Source organism: Mauremys mutica, chromosome 15, assembly GCF_020497125.1.
Source record: "Mauremys mutica isolate MM-2020 ecotype Southern chromosome 15, ASM2049712v1, whole genome shotgun sequence".
In the NCBI taxonomy this organism is placed as follows: Eukaryota; Metazoa; Chordata; order Testudines; family Geoemydidae; genus Mauremys; species Mauremys mutica.
In genome coordinates, this window is record NC_059086.1 from 11,747,562 (window position 1) to 11,761,333 (window position 13,772).

The 13,772-nt window shown below is 43.1% G+C and overlaps 1 protein-coding gene across 1 annotated transcript in view; it reads right to left on the minus strand.

Annotated features, from left to right (window-relative positions):
* Positions 1-206: 206 nt before the first annotated feature.
* Positions 207-13,772, minus strand: part of LOC123350516 (trichohyalin-like) — a 46,010-nt gene continuing 32,444 nt past the window's right edge. Inside the window, exons 17-20 of the mRNA XM_044989132.1 lie at positions 13,275-13,432; positions 12,845-12,989; positions 1,203-1,525; positions 207-683 (exon numbers count right to left, since the gene is read on the minus strand). Coding sequence (XP_044845067.1) covers positions 207-683; positions 1,203-1,525; positions 12,845-12,989; positions 13,275-13,432 — 1,103 coding nt within the window. The remainder of the gene's footprint in view (positions 684-1,202; positions 1,526-12,844; positions 12,990-13,274; positions 13,433-13,772) is intronic.

Sequence of the window (13,772 nt, forward strand, 5' to 3'; positions counted from 1 at the left end):
TACCAGATAAGTAATTATCCCATGGGAGACTGGCTAGGAGCTGAAGTTGGGGACAGGGCGGACATTTTAGGTGCCCAAGAAGTTAGGGGAAGGGTGGATATGAAACACAGAGAGGAAACTGGCATACAGTTTATCATTCTTTGTTGCTAAAGGCTGAGTTGATGAAGGTGCAGCCCAAATCACTTTTGCTGACTCAGGCAACCCATCTAATGAAGGGAGTGCGACTCTCTGGTAGATGGTCCCAGAACGTCAAGTACAGGATGTGAAGATTCTTCACTAGAAACTGACAGATTATATAATGTCCTTGTCATCCGATCCACAGAGAACAGCACCACATCTTCCAATGGTGATGAAGCTGATGTCACCCCAACATTCTCCTCCAGAGAGGTTTTCCCTCCAGAGTCCGGATCAGGCTCTTGAAGCTCCACTGACTCTTCGTCTTCTGAGAAGGTCGCTCTTACTACTATTGGAGACCTATCAGTACTTTGTCGTATCATACCAAACCCAGCACTGAATCTGCTTGCAAAGTCCCTTTTCCAGATCAGTCTCTGGCCATAGCCCATTCTTGATATCGTTAGTTCCTTCAGAACCAACTTAAGATCTGTGATCACTTGTTTACAGATAACTTCTCTGACAAAGCTTCTTGGAGTAAAATTGCCTGAAGAACTTTTCTCTCTCTCCTTCTTTTGCATCAAAAACATCAAGAATATCAAACATTTTGATGAAAAATGACCCTCACCCTCACATCTAGTATGTGTGTCAGATGCTGGGAACACAGCTGAGTATTGCAAACATCTAGGTGCATCCCATATGTGGGAATATGCAGTGGACACTAGAAGAAGGTAATTCTACCAGTCTGGGCTGCTTCAGTTTAACCTCATGAGTGGGAATATGTATAAGTGGTCTGAAGATGAACCTCCATTTATTATCCTGCAAAGCATATATATATATATATATATATATATATATATATATATATACACACACACACAAAAGGTTGATATTCTTTATTACTAGTTTGTATCACCATGGGGCCTAAGGACCCCAGTCACAAACAAGGGACACATTATGCTAGACAGTGTAATGCCAGAGGTCTTTCAGAAATAAGCAGATCTCTTATAGAAGCCCAGATGAAAGTTAACAGAGAAAGGATATTTTTTTAAACGTTTATTACCTGAGATCTCTTGTGGTCTCAATTTTACTTCCACACTGCTGAGGTTCGGGGTGGATTTTGAATATATGGATTGCTTCTTTAGGTACTTTTCTTGCTGCAACTCATCTTTGTTAGCAAACTGCAGGGTGGCTAAAGCTTCATGCTTCTTCTCTTCTTCCTGGGAAGCATTTTCATCAATGGAGGACAATCTAGTGGTCAGCTGTGTAATCTGTGTTGCCAGATGTGAGAGGGGATTTCGTAGCTGGGTTTCTAATTGTGTCTGGACACTTTTTAACTTCTCATCCAATAAAGTTTTCCATTCCCACAGACTGGTTTTGATCTCGGCCTTCAGGAGCTCTTCCATCTTCTTTTCTAATTGAAAGTAAAAAAAATAATGCTAATAAATTGAGTTTCTCTCAGTTAACTTAATGTGTCTGTAATTGGTGCATTTCTTTTCAAGGAGGAAGGGAGAAAAATAACCCAGCATATCTATGAACAGCATCATTCAAAGCACAATCTTTTCATTTGGGGAAAAAAATGGCTCATGGCATGTCCTGCCTCACTGAGCCAACACCAAATACTTAGTAGGGCTGCAAAAAGGAAGGCATTTGCACAATACATTACAGGTCATTCTCCAGTTTTGCTGGAAGATGTCTGAAGATCCTCAGAATATGTATATTAGCAGCGCTTATTCATTAACTGAAGGGTGAGTTCCTTGGTTATCACAGGATTGTTTCCTGTAAAATGTTATTGAATTCTGGAAATTCATTAAGTGTTTAATGACAAGAGAGAAACAAAACAAAGTGAAACATTATGAAAGTGTCTAAGTATAAATCCCTCCCCTTTCAATTACTGCAGTTTCAATCTCTTGACTTGTGTAATGTCATCATTTTACTACTTTTAGTTCTCCCATTATCAGAGAAACTACTAAGACAAGTGCCTTGATTACACAGCTGATTTCCTCTCTTTCTCCTCTCTGAGTGGTCCCCATCAGGCATTAGGCCTCATGCCCTCAACTATCTTGGGGCAGAATTTCACATTTGTACCCTAAAGACCAAGGTCTGGATTCACAAAGGGATTTACATATTGCAACACCTGTTTTTGTTTGTTTGTTTTTAAATCATTGGAATCCACAAAGCCTAAGCTAGGTACTGAGGCTCCCTATACAATTGATGGGGAGGGAGAAGTGCCTGACAATGGCATCCACAAAAGTCAGGACACTAGGCAGGGAACTATCTAAGCAAGCCAATGGGAGATGCTGACAAGAGGGGGCATCCTAAGCGCTGCCCCTCTCACGGTTTTTGGTATCCAAACCTAGGGGGCAAGGAGGCCTCTGTCTCTAGTGGTGACGCACAGCCAGAAAGCTTCTCTTGCAGTCAGGTAGCTTAGGTGCCTTAGTCATTTTTTGCAAGAATGGCTTAGGAACCTACCTAAATCCACACAAAATGGCGGGGAGAGGGGAAGGAAGAGACAGTCTCCCTTATAAACTTTAGCACAGTGGCTAAGGAACCCACACAGAATGGTAGAGACCCTGGTTTAATTCCTCACCCTATGAGAAGGGATTTGAATAGAGGTTTCTCATATCTCAAACTAAGCACACAAAACCTGGGACTATAGATTTAGTCATTCAGTTATCTCTCCCTAGCCAAATGCAAATGTTAATGTACAATGGCTTCAACAGGAGAGACTATCCCATAGTCCATTGGTTGGTGATTCACTTGACAGATGAGACAACCTGGTTCAAGTCCCTTCTCATCTGGCCAAGGGGGGCACTGAACCAAGCACTCCCACAGCCTGAGTTAGTTCCCTCACTATTGGGCTAAAGGTTAAATGGGAAGCTGCTTCCTCCATGCCTCAGCCATTCTGTGTGTGTTTAGGCATGCCCTGGGTACACCTAGCATAGTGGGCTCCACAGGCTGCAGACCACCTACCTTCACCTGGTTTGAGGATCACACTGGGTCTTTAGATATGAGACAGGCATCTGGGTGCCCAAAGGAAAGCAGCAGTTTTCATGCCCAGAGACAGAAGGCTAGGTCTACAACATGAACTAGGAATGTGTTCCCCACCTCACATAGGCTTGTAAGTGCTCTAAAATCTGAACAGTTACTCAGATTATTTTGAAAATGGGTGTGTCTGAAGGGGCTCTGGGGTAGAATTAGTGGTCCAAATTTGGGGTCATTTGACCATGGCATTCCCAAATTATATTCCCCCACCACCCAAAAAAATCCCCAACTGTTTCCTTTTGCTGCTTTGTACTGTTAAATTGAGCAGTACTAATGACTGGATAAATCACAGATGCCATTGAGATTGATGGCTGTGAACACATTTGGCAAGACAAAAGGAGTTCTTGGACTGAATTGATGTAGGTTGCTACAATTTGTGGGGGATGGTAATCAAAATATTTGGGAAACAAATTAGACATGTGAAAGCTTCCTAGGAGGGGAGGGGCATTAGGGATGGAGGAGTGGGACACTGGGAAGAGAGATGAATGTCAGGAGACTTGGGGGAGAATAGGGGCAAGGGCATATATCAGTCCCACATTTCCATCCTCCCCTTGGGTGTGCCCACATATGGGGGGCTCTTGCTCCTCTGGTGCTGTCTAAGTCCTTCTCATTGCCCCATATGAGTGCCAGGATCTAGGGAGGGCATACCAATCTTCAGGGGTTGACCCTGCCATCCCCAGTATGAGGTGGATTCCAAGGAGGGCTTTCCCTCTGAGTGGTTTTGAGGACTCCTCCTGTCCCCCTCTGTGAACAGGATCTTGGGACATTAAGTGCTCCTGTGCCTTGTAGCACAAGGCAGTCAAAATCTTTCCACCTTCTTCTGTCTAATGTCACGTTTCTTACTTCACTACAGTCTGTTTCCACGCCAGTGATATCTTCTTCAAGGGTTTTCTTATATGCCAGTGCCTGCTGGAATGCAATGCACACCCCTTCCCCTCCCCTCAGTGTCTCCACTGCCTCATTTTCTTCCACTGACAACCCAGAAAACCATGGCAGGAGTCTGAGAAAGAGGAGAAGGTGGGCAGGAAGTGTGAGTAAGCAGAATTATCTCACAGGACTCTGGTCACAAGAGGTATGTTGATGAGGCTTTCCGGGACACTGTAGAATTGTCCCACCTCCGCTTAGACAGCTCCTGTGCTGTTGAGGAGGAAGAAGGGCTCAGGGAAGTAGAGCAGTCAATGGGAGCAGAGGGAAACCTTCCCATAGTTGGGACCCTCCTTCCAGATGGTGCTGGGGTTACCTCTCGCACTGAGGTTGCCTCTCCGGGGGAGGGAACTCGAGTTTCTAGGAAAAGGCAGGTGTTAGTAATGGGAGATTCGATTATTAGAAATGTAGATAGCTGGGTCTGTGATGACCGGGAGAACCGTATGGTGACTTGCCTGCCTGGTGCGAAGGTTGCGGATCTCTCGAGGCATCTAGATAGACTTATGTGTAGTGCTGGGGAGGAGCCGGTGGTCGTGGTACATGTAGGTACCAATGACATAGGGAAGGGTAGGAGAGATGTCCTGGAAGCCAAATTTAGGCTGCTAGGGAAGAGACTGAAATCCAGGACCTCTATGGTGGCATTTTCAGAAATGCTCCCAGTTCCATGCGCAGGGCCAGGTAGGCAGGCAGAGCTTCAGAGTCTCAATGCGTGGATGAGACGATGGTGTAGAGAGGAGGGGTTCACGTTCATTAGGAACTGGGGAAACTTCTGGGATGGGAGGAGCCTATACAGGAGAGATGGGCTCCACCTAAACCAAAGTGGAACCAGACTGCTGGCGCTAAACATTAAAAAGGTTGTAGAGCAGTTTTTAAACTAGGAGATGGGGGAAAGCCGACTGCTGCAGAGGAGCGTGTGGATCGGACACAGACTTCTCTTAGGGGAGAGTCTGATGATAGAGAATCTCCAGGTTATAGTCAGGAGCAGAGGAATGAGAAGTATAATGTAAGGGCTGGATCAGATGATAAACAGTCACATAAAAAAGAATCTGACACATCAGAAAAAGGCAGGCTAATAAACAGGGACAAGTTTTTAAAGTGCTTGTACACAAATGCCAGAAGTCTAAATAATAAGATGGGTGAACTAGAGTGTCTTGTGATAAAGGAGGATATAGATATAATAGGCATCACAGAAACCTGGTGGACTGAGAGCAATCAATGGGACACAGTCATTCCGGGGTACAAAATATATCGGAAGGACAGAACAGGCCGTGCAGGGGGAGGAGTGGCACTATATGTTAAAGAAAGTGTAGATTCAAATGAAGTAAAAATCTTAAGCGAATCCACAGGTTCCATAGAGTCTCTATGGATAGAAATTTCATGCTCTAGTAAAAATATAACAGTAGGGATCTATTATCGACCACCTGACCAGGACAGTAATAGTGATGATGAAATGCTAAGGGAAATTAGAGAGGCTATCAAAATTAAGAACCCAATAATAGTGGGGGATTTCAATTATCCCCATATTGACTGGGAACATTTCACTTCAGGACGAAATGCAGAAATAAAATTTCTCGATACTTTAAATGACTGCTTCATGGAGCAGCTGGTACGGGAACCCACACGGGGAGAGGCGACTCTAGATTTAATCTTGAGTGGAGCACAGGAGCTGGTCCAAGAGGTAACTATAGCAGGACCGCTTGGAAATAGTGACCATAATACAATAGCATTCAACATCCCTGTGAGGGGAAGAACATCTCAAATGCCCAACACTGTGGCCTTTAATTTCAAAAGGGGGAACTATACAAAAATGAGGGGGTTAGTTAGACAAAAGTTAAAAGGTACAGTGACTAAAGTGAAATCCCTGCAAGTTGCGTGGGCCCTTTTTAAAGACACCATAATAGAGGCCCAACTTCAATGTATACCCCAAATTAAGAAAAACAGTAAGAGAACTAAAAAAGAGCCACCGTGGCTTAACAACCATATAAAAGAAGCAATGAGAGATAAAAAGACTTCCTTTAAAAAGTGGAAGTCAAATCCTAGTGAGGCAAATAGAAAGGAGCACAAACACTGCCAACTTAAGTGCAAGAGTGTAATAAGAAAAGCCAAAGAGGAGTTTGAAGAACGGCTAGCCAAAAACTCCAAAGGTAATAACAAAATGTTTTTTAAGTACATCAGAAGCAGGAAGCCTGCTAAACAACCAGTGGGGCCCCTTGATGATCAAAATTCAAAAGGAGCGCTTAAAGATGATAAAGTCATTGCGGAGAAACTAAATGGATTCTTTGCTTCAGTCTTCACGGCTGAGGATGTTAGGGAGATTCCCAAACCTGAACTGGCTTTTGTAGGTGACAAATCTGAGGAACTGTCACAGATTGAAGTGTCACTAGAGGAGGTTTTGGAATTAATTGATAAACTCAACATTAACAAGTCACCGGGACCAGATGGCATTCACCCAAGAGTTCTGAAAGAACTCAAATGTGAAGTTGCGGAACTATTAACTAAGGTTTGTAACCTGTCCTTTAAATCGGCTTCGGTACCCAATGACTGGAAGTTAGCTAATGTAACGCCAATATTTAAAAAGGGCTCTAGGGGTGATCCCGGCAATTACAGACCGGTAAGTCTAACGTCGGTACCGGGCAAATTAGTTGAAACAATAGTAAAGAATAAAATTGTCAGACACATAGAAAAACATAAACTCTTGAGCAATAGTCAACATGGTTTCTGTAAAGGGAAATCGTGTCTTACTAATCTATTAGAGTTCTTTGAAGGGGTCAACAAACATGTGGACAAGGGGGATCCGGTGGGCATAGTGTACTTAGATTTCCAGAAAGCCTTTGACAAGGTCCCTCACCAAAGGCTCTTACGTAAATTAAGCTGTCATGGGATAAAAGGAAAGGTCCTTTCATGGATTGAGAACTGGTTAATGGACAGGGAACAAAGGGTAGGAATTAATGGTAAATTCTCAGAATGGAGAGGGGTAACTAGTGGTGTTCCCCAAGGGTCAGTCCTAGGACCAATCCTATTCAATTTATTCATAAATGATCTGGAGAAAGGGGTAAACAGTGAGGTGGCAAAGTTTGCAGATGATACTAAACTACTCAAGATAGTTAAGACCAAAGCAGATTGTGAAGAACTTCAAAAAGATCTCACAAAACTAAGTGATTGGGCAACAAAATGGCAAATGAAATTTAATGTGGATAAATGTAAAGTAATGCACATTGGAAAAAATAACCCCAACTATACATACAACATGATGGGGGCTAATTTAGCTACAACGAGTCAGGAAAAAGATCTTGGAGTTATCGTGGATAGTTCTCTGAAGATGTCCACGCAGTGTGCAGTGACAGTCAAAAAAGCAAACAGGATGTTAGGAATCATTACAAAGGGGATAGAGAATAAGACTGAGAATATATTATTGCCCTTATATAAATCCATGGTACGCCCACATCTCGAATACTGTGTACAGATGTGGTCTCCTCACCTCAAAAAAGATATTCTAGCACTAGAAAAGGTTCAGAAAAGAGCAACTAAAATGATTAGGGGTTTAGAGAGGGTCCCATATGAGGAAAGATTAAAGAGGCTAGGACTCTTCAGTTTGGAAAAGAGAAGACTAAGGGGGGACATGATAGAGGTATATAAAATCATGAGTGATGTTGAGAAAGTGGATAAGGAAAAGTTATTTACTTATTCCCATAATACAAGAACTAGGGGTCACCAAATGAAATTAATAGGCAGCAGGTTTAAAACAAATAAAAGGAAGTTCTTCTTCACTCAGCACACAGTCAACTTGTGGAACTCCTTACCTGAGGAGGTTGTGAAGGCTAGGACTATAACAATGTTTAAAAGGGGACTGGATAAATTCATGGTGGCTAAGTCCATAAATGGCTATTAGCCAGGATGGGTAAGAATGGTGTCCCTAGCCTCTGTTCGTCAGAGGATGGAGATGGATGGCAGGAGAGAGATCACTTGATCGTTGCCTTTTAGGTTCACTCCCTCAGGGGCACCTGGCATTGGCCACTGTCGGTAGACAGATACTGGGCTAGATGGACCTTTGGTCTGACCCGGTACGGCCTTTCTTATGTTCTTATGTTCTTATGTTCTTAAGTAATCACCGTTACTTCTTAGAGTGGCTTGGCATATTGTCACTTAAGGGTAGTTTGACGAGCAGTGCTGAAAATCCCATAAGTGGGAACAAAGCCCTAATGAACAATGATTATAACACTACTCTACCAAATGTGATATCCACTTTGAAGCAAGATCGAGTGCATAATGTTTAGTGAATGTGTGCACTGACTTCCAACTAGCTGCCTTGCCAATTTCCTTAAATACGATCATGTTTAAATGAAGCAAAATATGCTCCTACAGTTCTAATAAAATAAGACTGTACAATAGAAGTTTCAGGAAATTGAGCTATCCCGTAACATTACACAATGCATTATTTAACTCATCTGGAAGTAGTTGAAGCAGATGCATTATGACCCATATTATCCTTAGACTAAGAAACAAACCATCTAAAACTCTCAGTTCTGTGTAAGTAGTAAGCAAGAGCTCACTTAACATCTAAAGTATGTAACACGGACTCCACCTTATTAGCACAAAGTTGGGCAAAAAAAAATCCTGCACTTTAATAGTCTGATTGATGCTAAACTCAGACGCTATTTTTGGTAGAAACCTGAAATCAGGTCTAAGAACAATTTTATCTTTGTTAAAATTAGTAAATGGCAGGTCAGTCATCAGGATATGCAATTCTAGCTGATGTAATAGCAATGATGAAGGCAACCTGAGACTGTGGGGCTGCTGTTCCCCTTAACTCACTGATCTGGGTTGTCTCTCACAATGCCTTACTGATGACAAGCAGCAAACCCTTCATGTGCTGTTACCACTCAGTATAAGCACATGTGGAGCCCCATACCCAGCTGGGTTGCATGAATGCTCCCAGAGCGACTCATGAATCACACAGAGAAAGGCACCAGCTAAATTCCACCAGCTCAAGACCCTTTCTTGAGAAATGCAAGTTTATTAATTGATTCACCATTTCACCAATGGAAAGTGGACACATGCCAGCCTTTGCAACGTGAGCAGATTTACTCAGTCAAACTCACTGGTAAGGATAAACATTACAATAAGTGTATTGATTACAAAAGATAGACTTTAAGTGATTATAAGTGATAGGCAAAAAGTTAGAGCAGTAACAAAAAGAAAATAAAAGATAATCATTCAGTCTAAATTCTCAGCCTCATTAAACTAGCCAATAACTAGACTAAGCAGTTTTTCTCACCCTACTGGATACCACAGGTTGGTTACAATCTTTCATATGCAGGCTCTCCCTGTTAGCCTGGGGACCAGTCTTGTCAGCTCCAGCGTACTCGTGGCCTTCAGCAAGGGCGCAGCAGGAGAAAGGACAAACCATGCAGCCTCTGGCTCTGACCTCTATTTTATACCCTCAGCCCATGTGCTTGAAGAACACAAATCCAGGCATGTCTGATGGGCATTGCTGTCACCAGGCAAGATTTGAGCAATTCCCCTAGTGTGGCCTTGTGCAAGTGAGTCATTGAATTGTAACACCCTTGGTGGACAATGCCTATTGATGGTTGTTCGACAACAGCCCAGGCACTCGTTGCCTCCCTTATTGTCATCTCTGGGGAGCTAATATCTGGGTGATTCCCCAACTCACAGTATATTTTAGTGACAAAAACACAACACGATCTCATAACTTTGTATGCACTAATGACATACATATTTAGATAGAACAATGGGTTTCAGCAGATCATTACCTTTCCCATGATACCTTACATGCTTTATATGACATATCACAATTATATACAAAGTATGAATATGGGTGTTGCAGGGCACTCCCCTGAGTTTATAGAGAGGTATAGAGAGTCACATATAGAAAATCATAGAATCATAGAATCAGGGCCGCCCAGAGGATTCTGGGGGCCTGGGGACTTCGGCAGCGGGAGGCCCCCGCTTTGGAGGCGGGGGGGCCTTCCGTTCTGGGACCCGCTGCCGAAGTGCCCTGAAGACCCGCGGCAGGGGCCCCCCGCCTCCGAATTACCACCAAAGCGGGACCCGCCGCCGAAGTGCAGCCGGGTTTTCGGCGGTAATTCGGTGGCGGGGGGTCCCCGCCGCGGGTCTTCAGGGCACTTCAGTGGCGGGTCCCGGAGTGGAAGGACCCCCCGCCGCCGAATTACCACCGAAGACCTGGCTGCACTTCAGTGGCGGGTCCCGCTTCGGCGATAATTCGCCGGCGGGGGGTCCTGAGCCCCGCGAGAGTTTTCCGGGGCCCCCAGAGCGAGTGAAGGACCCCGCTCCAGGGGCTCCAAAAAACTCTCGTGGGGGCCCCTGCGGGGCCCGGGGCCTGGGGCAAATTGCCCCTCTTGTCCCCACCTCTGGGCGGCCCTGCATAGAATAGCAAATTAAGATCCCAAGATAGGGCAGGATATCCCCCAAAGGAGGACAGATGTTGGATAACCTCTTCATAAGCCTTCTCACAGAATTATGTACAATTAATGATCTATCATTCACTAATTTTTGATAAACTGAAATAGTAGCCAGGAGAACTCCTAAAGAAGAATTAGACAATCTTTCAGATTTCGAGTACATTAAAAACTCCAGACTACTGGGTTGAGAAACTGCCACTGGAGATTCAGATTTTCCTTCTATCCAAGCAGCAAATCCTGCCCATTTTAATTGGAAACAATTTCTTGTCAGTATTTGTCTAGAACTGAGCAGTATGTTCTGTATCAAATAAAAATAATGACAGTGTGGGCCATTGGACTTTGACTAGTCTTGACTAGTCAGGGAGTTAGTTAAAACGAAATTAAAAGGTTCAGTGCCAAAAGTGAAATCCCTGCAAACTGCATGGAAACTTTTTAAAGACACCATTCTAGAGGCTCAATTTAAATGTATACCCCAAACTAAAAAAAACCCATAGTAAGAGAACCAAAAAAGTATCACAGTGGCTAAACATTACAGTAAAAGAAGCAGTTAGAGACAAAGAGGGATCCTTTAAAAAGTGGAAGTTAAATCCTATTGAGGAAACTAGGAGCATAAACTCTGGCAAGTGAAGTGTAAAAATACAATTAAGAAGCCTAAGAAAGAACAGCTCAGTGGTTTGAGCATTGACTTGCTAAACCCAGGGTTGTGAGTTCAATCCTTGAGGAGGCCACGTAGGGATCTGGGGCAAAAATTGGTCATGCTAGTGAAGGCAGGGGGCTGGACTCAATGACCTTTTAAGGTCCCTTCCAGTTCTAGGAGATTGGTATATCTCCAATTATTACCTAATTTTTTATATTTATAACAGCAAAAAAATTATTAAATACGTCAGAAGCAGGAAGCCTGCTAAACAATCAGTGGGACCATTGGACAATCAAGACGCTAAAGAAGCACTAAAGGATGATCAGGCCATTGTGGAGAAAATAAATGAATTCTTTGCATCGGTCTTCACTGTTGAGGATGTGAGGGAGATTCCCAAACCTGATCCATTTTTTTTGGTGATAAATGTGAGGAACTATCTCAAACTGAGGTGTCATTAGAGGAGGTCGTAGAACAATTTGATAAATTAAACAGTAATAAGTCATCAAGACCAGATGATATTCACCCAAGAGTTCTGAAGGAACTCAAATGTGAAATTTCAGAACTACTAACTGTGGTATATAACCTATCATTTAAATCAGCTTCTGTACCAGATGACTAGATAGCTATTTTGATGACAATTTTTAAAAAAGGCTCCAAAGGCAATCCTGACAATTACAGGCCAGTAAGCCTAACTTCAGTACCTGGCAAGTTGATTGAAACTATAGTAAACACCAGAATGATGAGATAAATAGGTGAACGTGAATTGTTAGGGAAGAGTCTTTTTTTTTTATAAAGGGAAATCATGCCTCACCAATCTATTAGAATTTTTAAGGGAGTCAACAAGCATTTGGAGAAGGGCGATTCAGTGGATATTATGTACTTAGATTTTCAGAAAGCCTTTGACAAGGTACACCACCAAAGGATCTTAAGCAAAGTAAGCTGTCAGAGGTAAAAGGGAAGGTCCTTTCATGCATCAATAACTGGTTAAAAGATAGGAAACAAAGGGTAGGAATAAATGATGAATTTTCAGAATGGAAAGAGGTAACTATGATCTGTACTGGTCTCAGTACTATTTATCATATTCATAAATTATCATAAATTATTATTCATAAATTACACTGCATTCATGTGCCTCACTCCTTTCCACAGGGCTTGGGTGCGATGAATGATTAGCAAGAACGTCAGCTACAGAGCTGTATTCACTTTGCCCACAAGGTCTAGGACAAGTAAACAACAGAATGTAAAGAAAGACAAATACACCACGGATTGGAAGCACCCTGAGGAATGAACATTGCTTCTCTTCCTAATTGCAGAGTGTTCACTCCCTATATTCTTTTGATATCACCATTTAATTAGTCTGGCATTCTAGGCACCAGAGCATCTTCCAAGGAGACAGGATTAGAATTTCAAACCTACCTCTACAAAGGGTGGAAGGACCTTTCAAGCCTCCTTCTGATATCAAAGGGAAACAAACAGCGAAATATAAAATGGAAGGCAAGGAAAGGGCACCACTCCACTCCTTTGGGTGATCTGTCAATTGATCGAAAGAAGCCTCCCAAGCAGATGGTCCCTCAACGTTAGGTTGTAGTCTTTTGTTTTACTGCAGCTAGAACAGTCCGGTCTTTCCTTCCTGGGGGTCAGGGAATAAGAAACAAGTCAGAAAGACATTTTCAGTGCCCTTTCTTACCCAATATCTCTTGTTGTCCCAGCTTCTCATCCGCGCTGCTGCCTCTCAGGGTGCTCATCAACCCTGAGAATTTCTCCTCTAGGCAGATTTCCAGTTGCTGCAGATCTCTTTTGGTAGCAAGCTCCGTGCTGGACAAAGCTTTCTCCTAGGGAATCATAGAATCATAGAATATCAGGGTTGGAAGGGACCTCAGGAGGTCATCTAGTCCAACCCCCTGCTCAAAGCAGGACCAATTCCCAACTAAATCATCCCAGCCAGAGCTGTGTCAAGCCTGACTTTAAAAACCTCTAAGGAAGGAGATTCCACCACCTCCCTAGGCAACCCATTCCAGTGCTTCACCACCCTCCTAGTGAAAAAGTTTTTCCTAAGAGCCAACCGTTCCCATTCCTTGGACAACTTCATCATCTCTGGAGTTCAAGCTACTGCTCACCTCTTCAATCTGTTTAGCCAGCTCTGAGAGGGGATCCTGTAACTGGCTTCGGACACCCTCTAACTTCTTATCCAATAAGGACATTACTTCTAGCTGACTGGACGTGATGTCTGCCTTGAGGTTCTCTCTCCATGAGGAAAGTTCTTCCATCTTCCGCTCTAGTATTTAAAAAGACAATACTATTAATGAGGCAGCTATCTCTGCTATACATGGATGGAGTTAGAATTGATGCATTTCCTACAGGGTGGGGAAGTCAAACAGTAGCGCCACACTGCTACCAATTTCCCAGTGTTAAAATCTTATTTTCTTATGTACAAAACACTGGTGTCCCATTGCATCGTGCCTATAAGAGACTCAAGGAGAGAGATTAATGTGGGTGGGAAAGGAAGGAAGGAATTCACTCAATAACTTTTTTAATTATTCGGTTGCAATCAATCTGTATTTCAGCCCATCTCTGGGTAAAACTCAATTCACAAGAGCCCCATCTAGTCTCTCTTG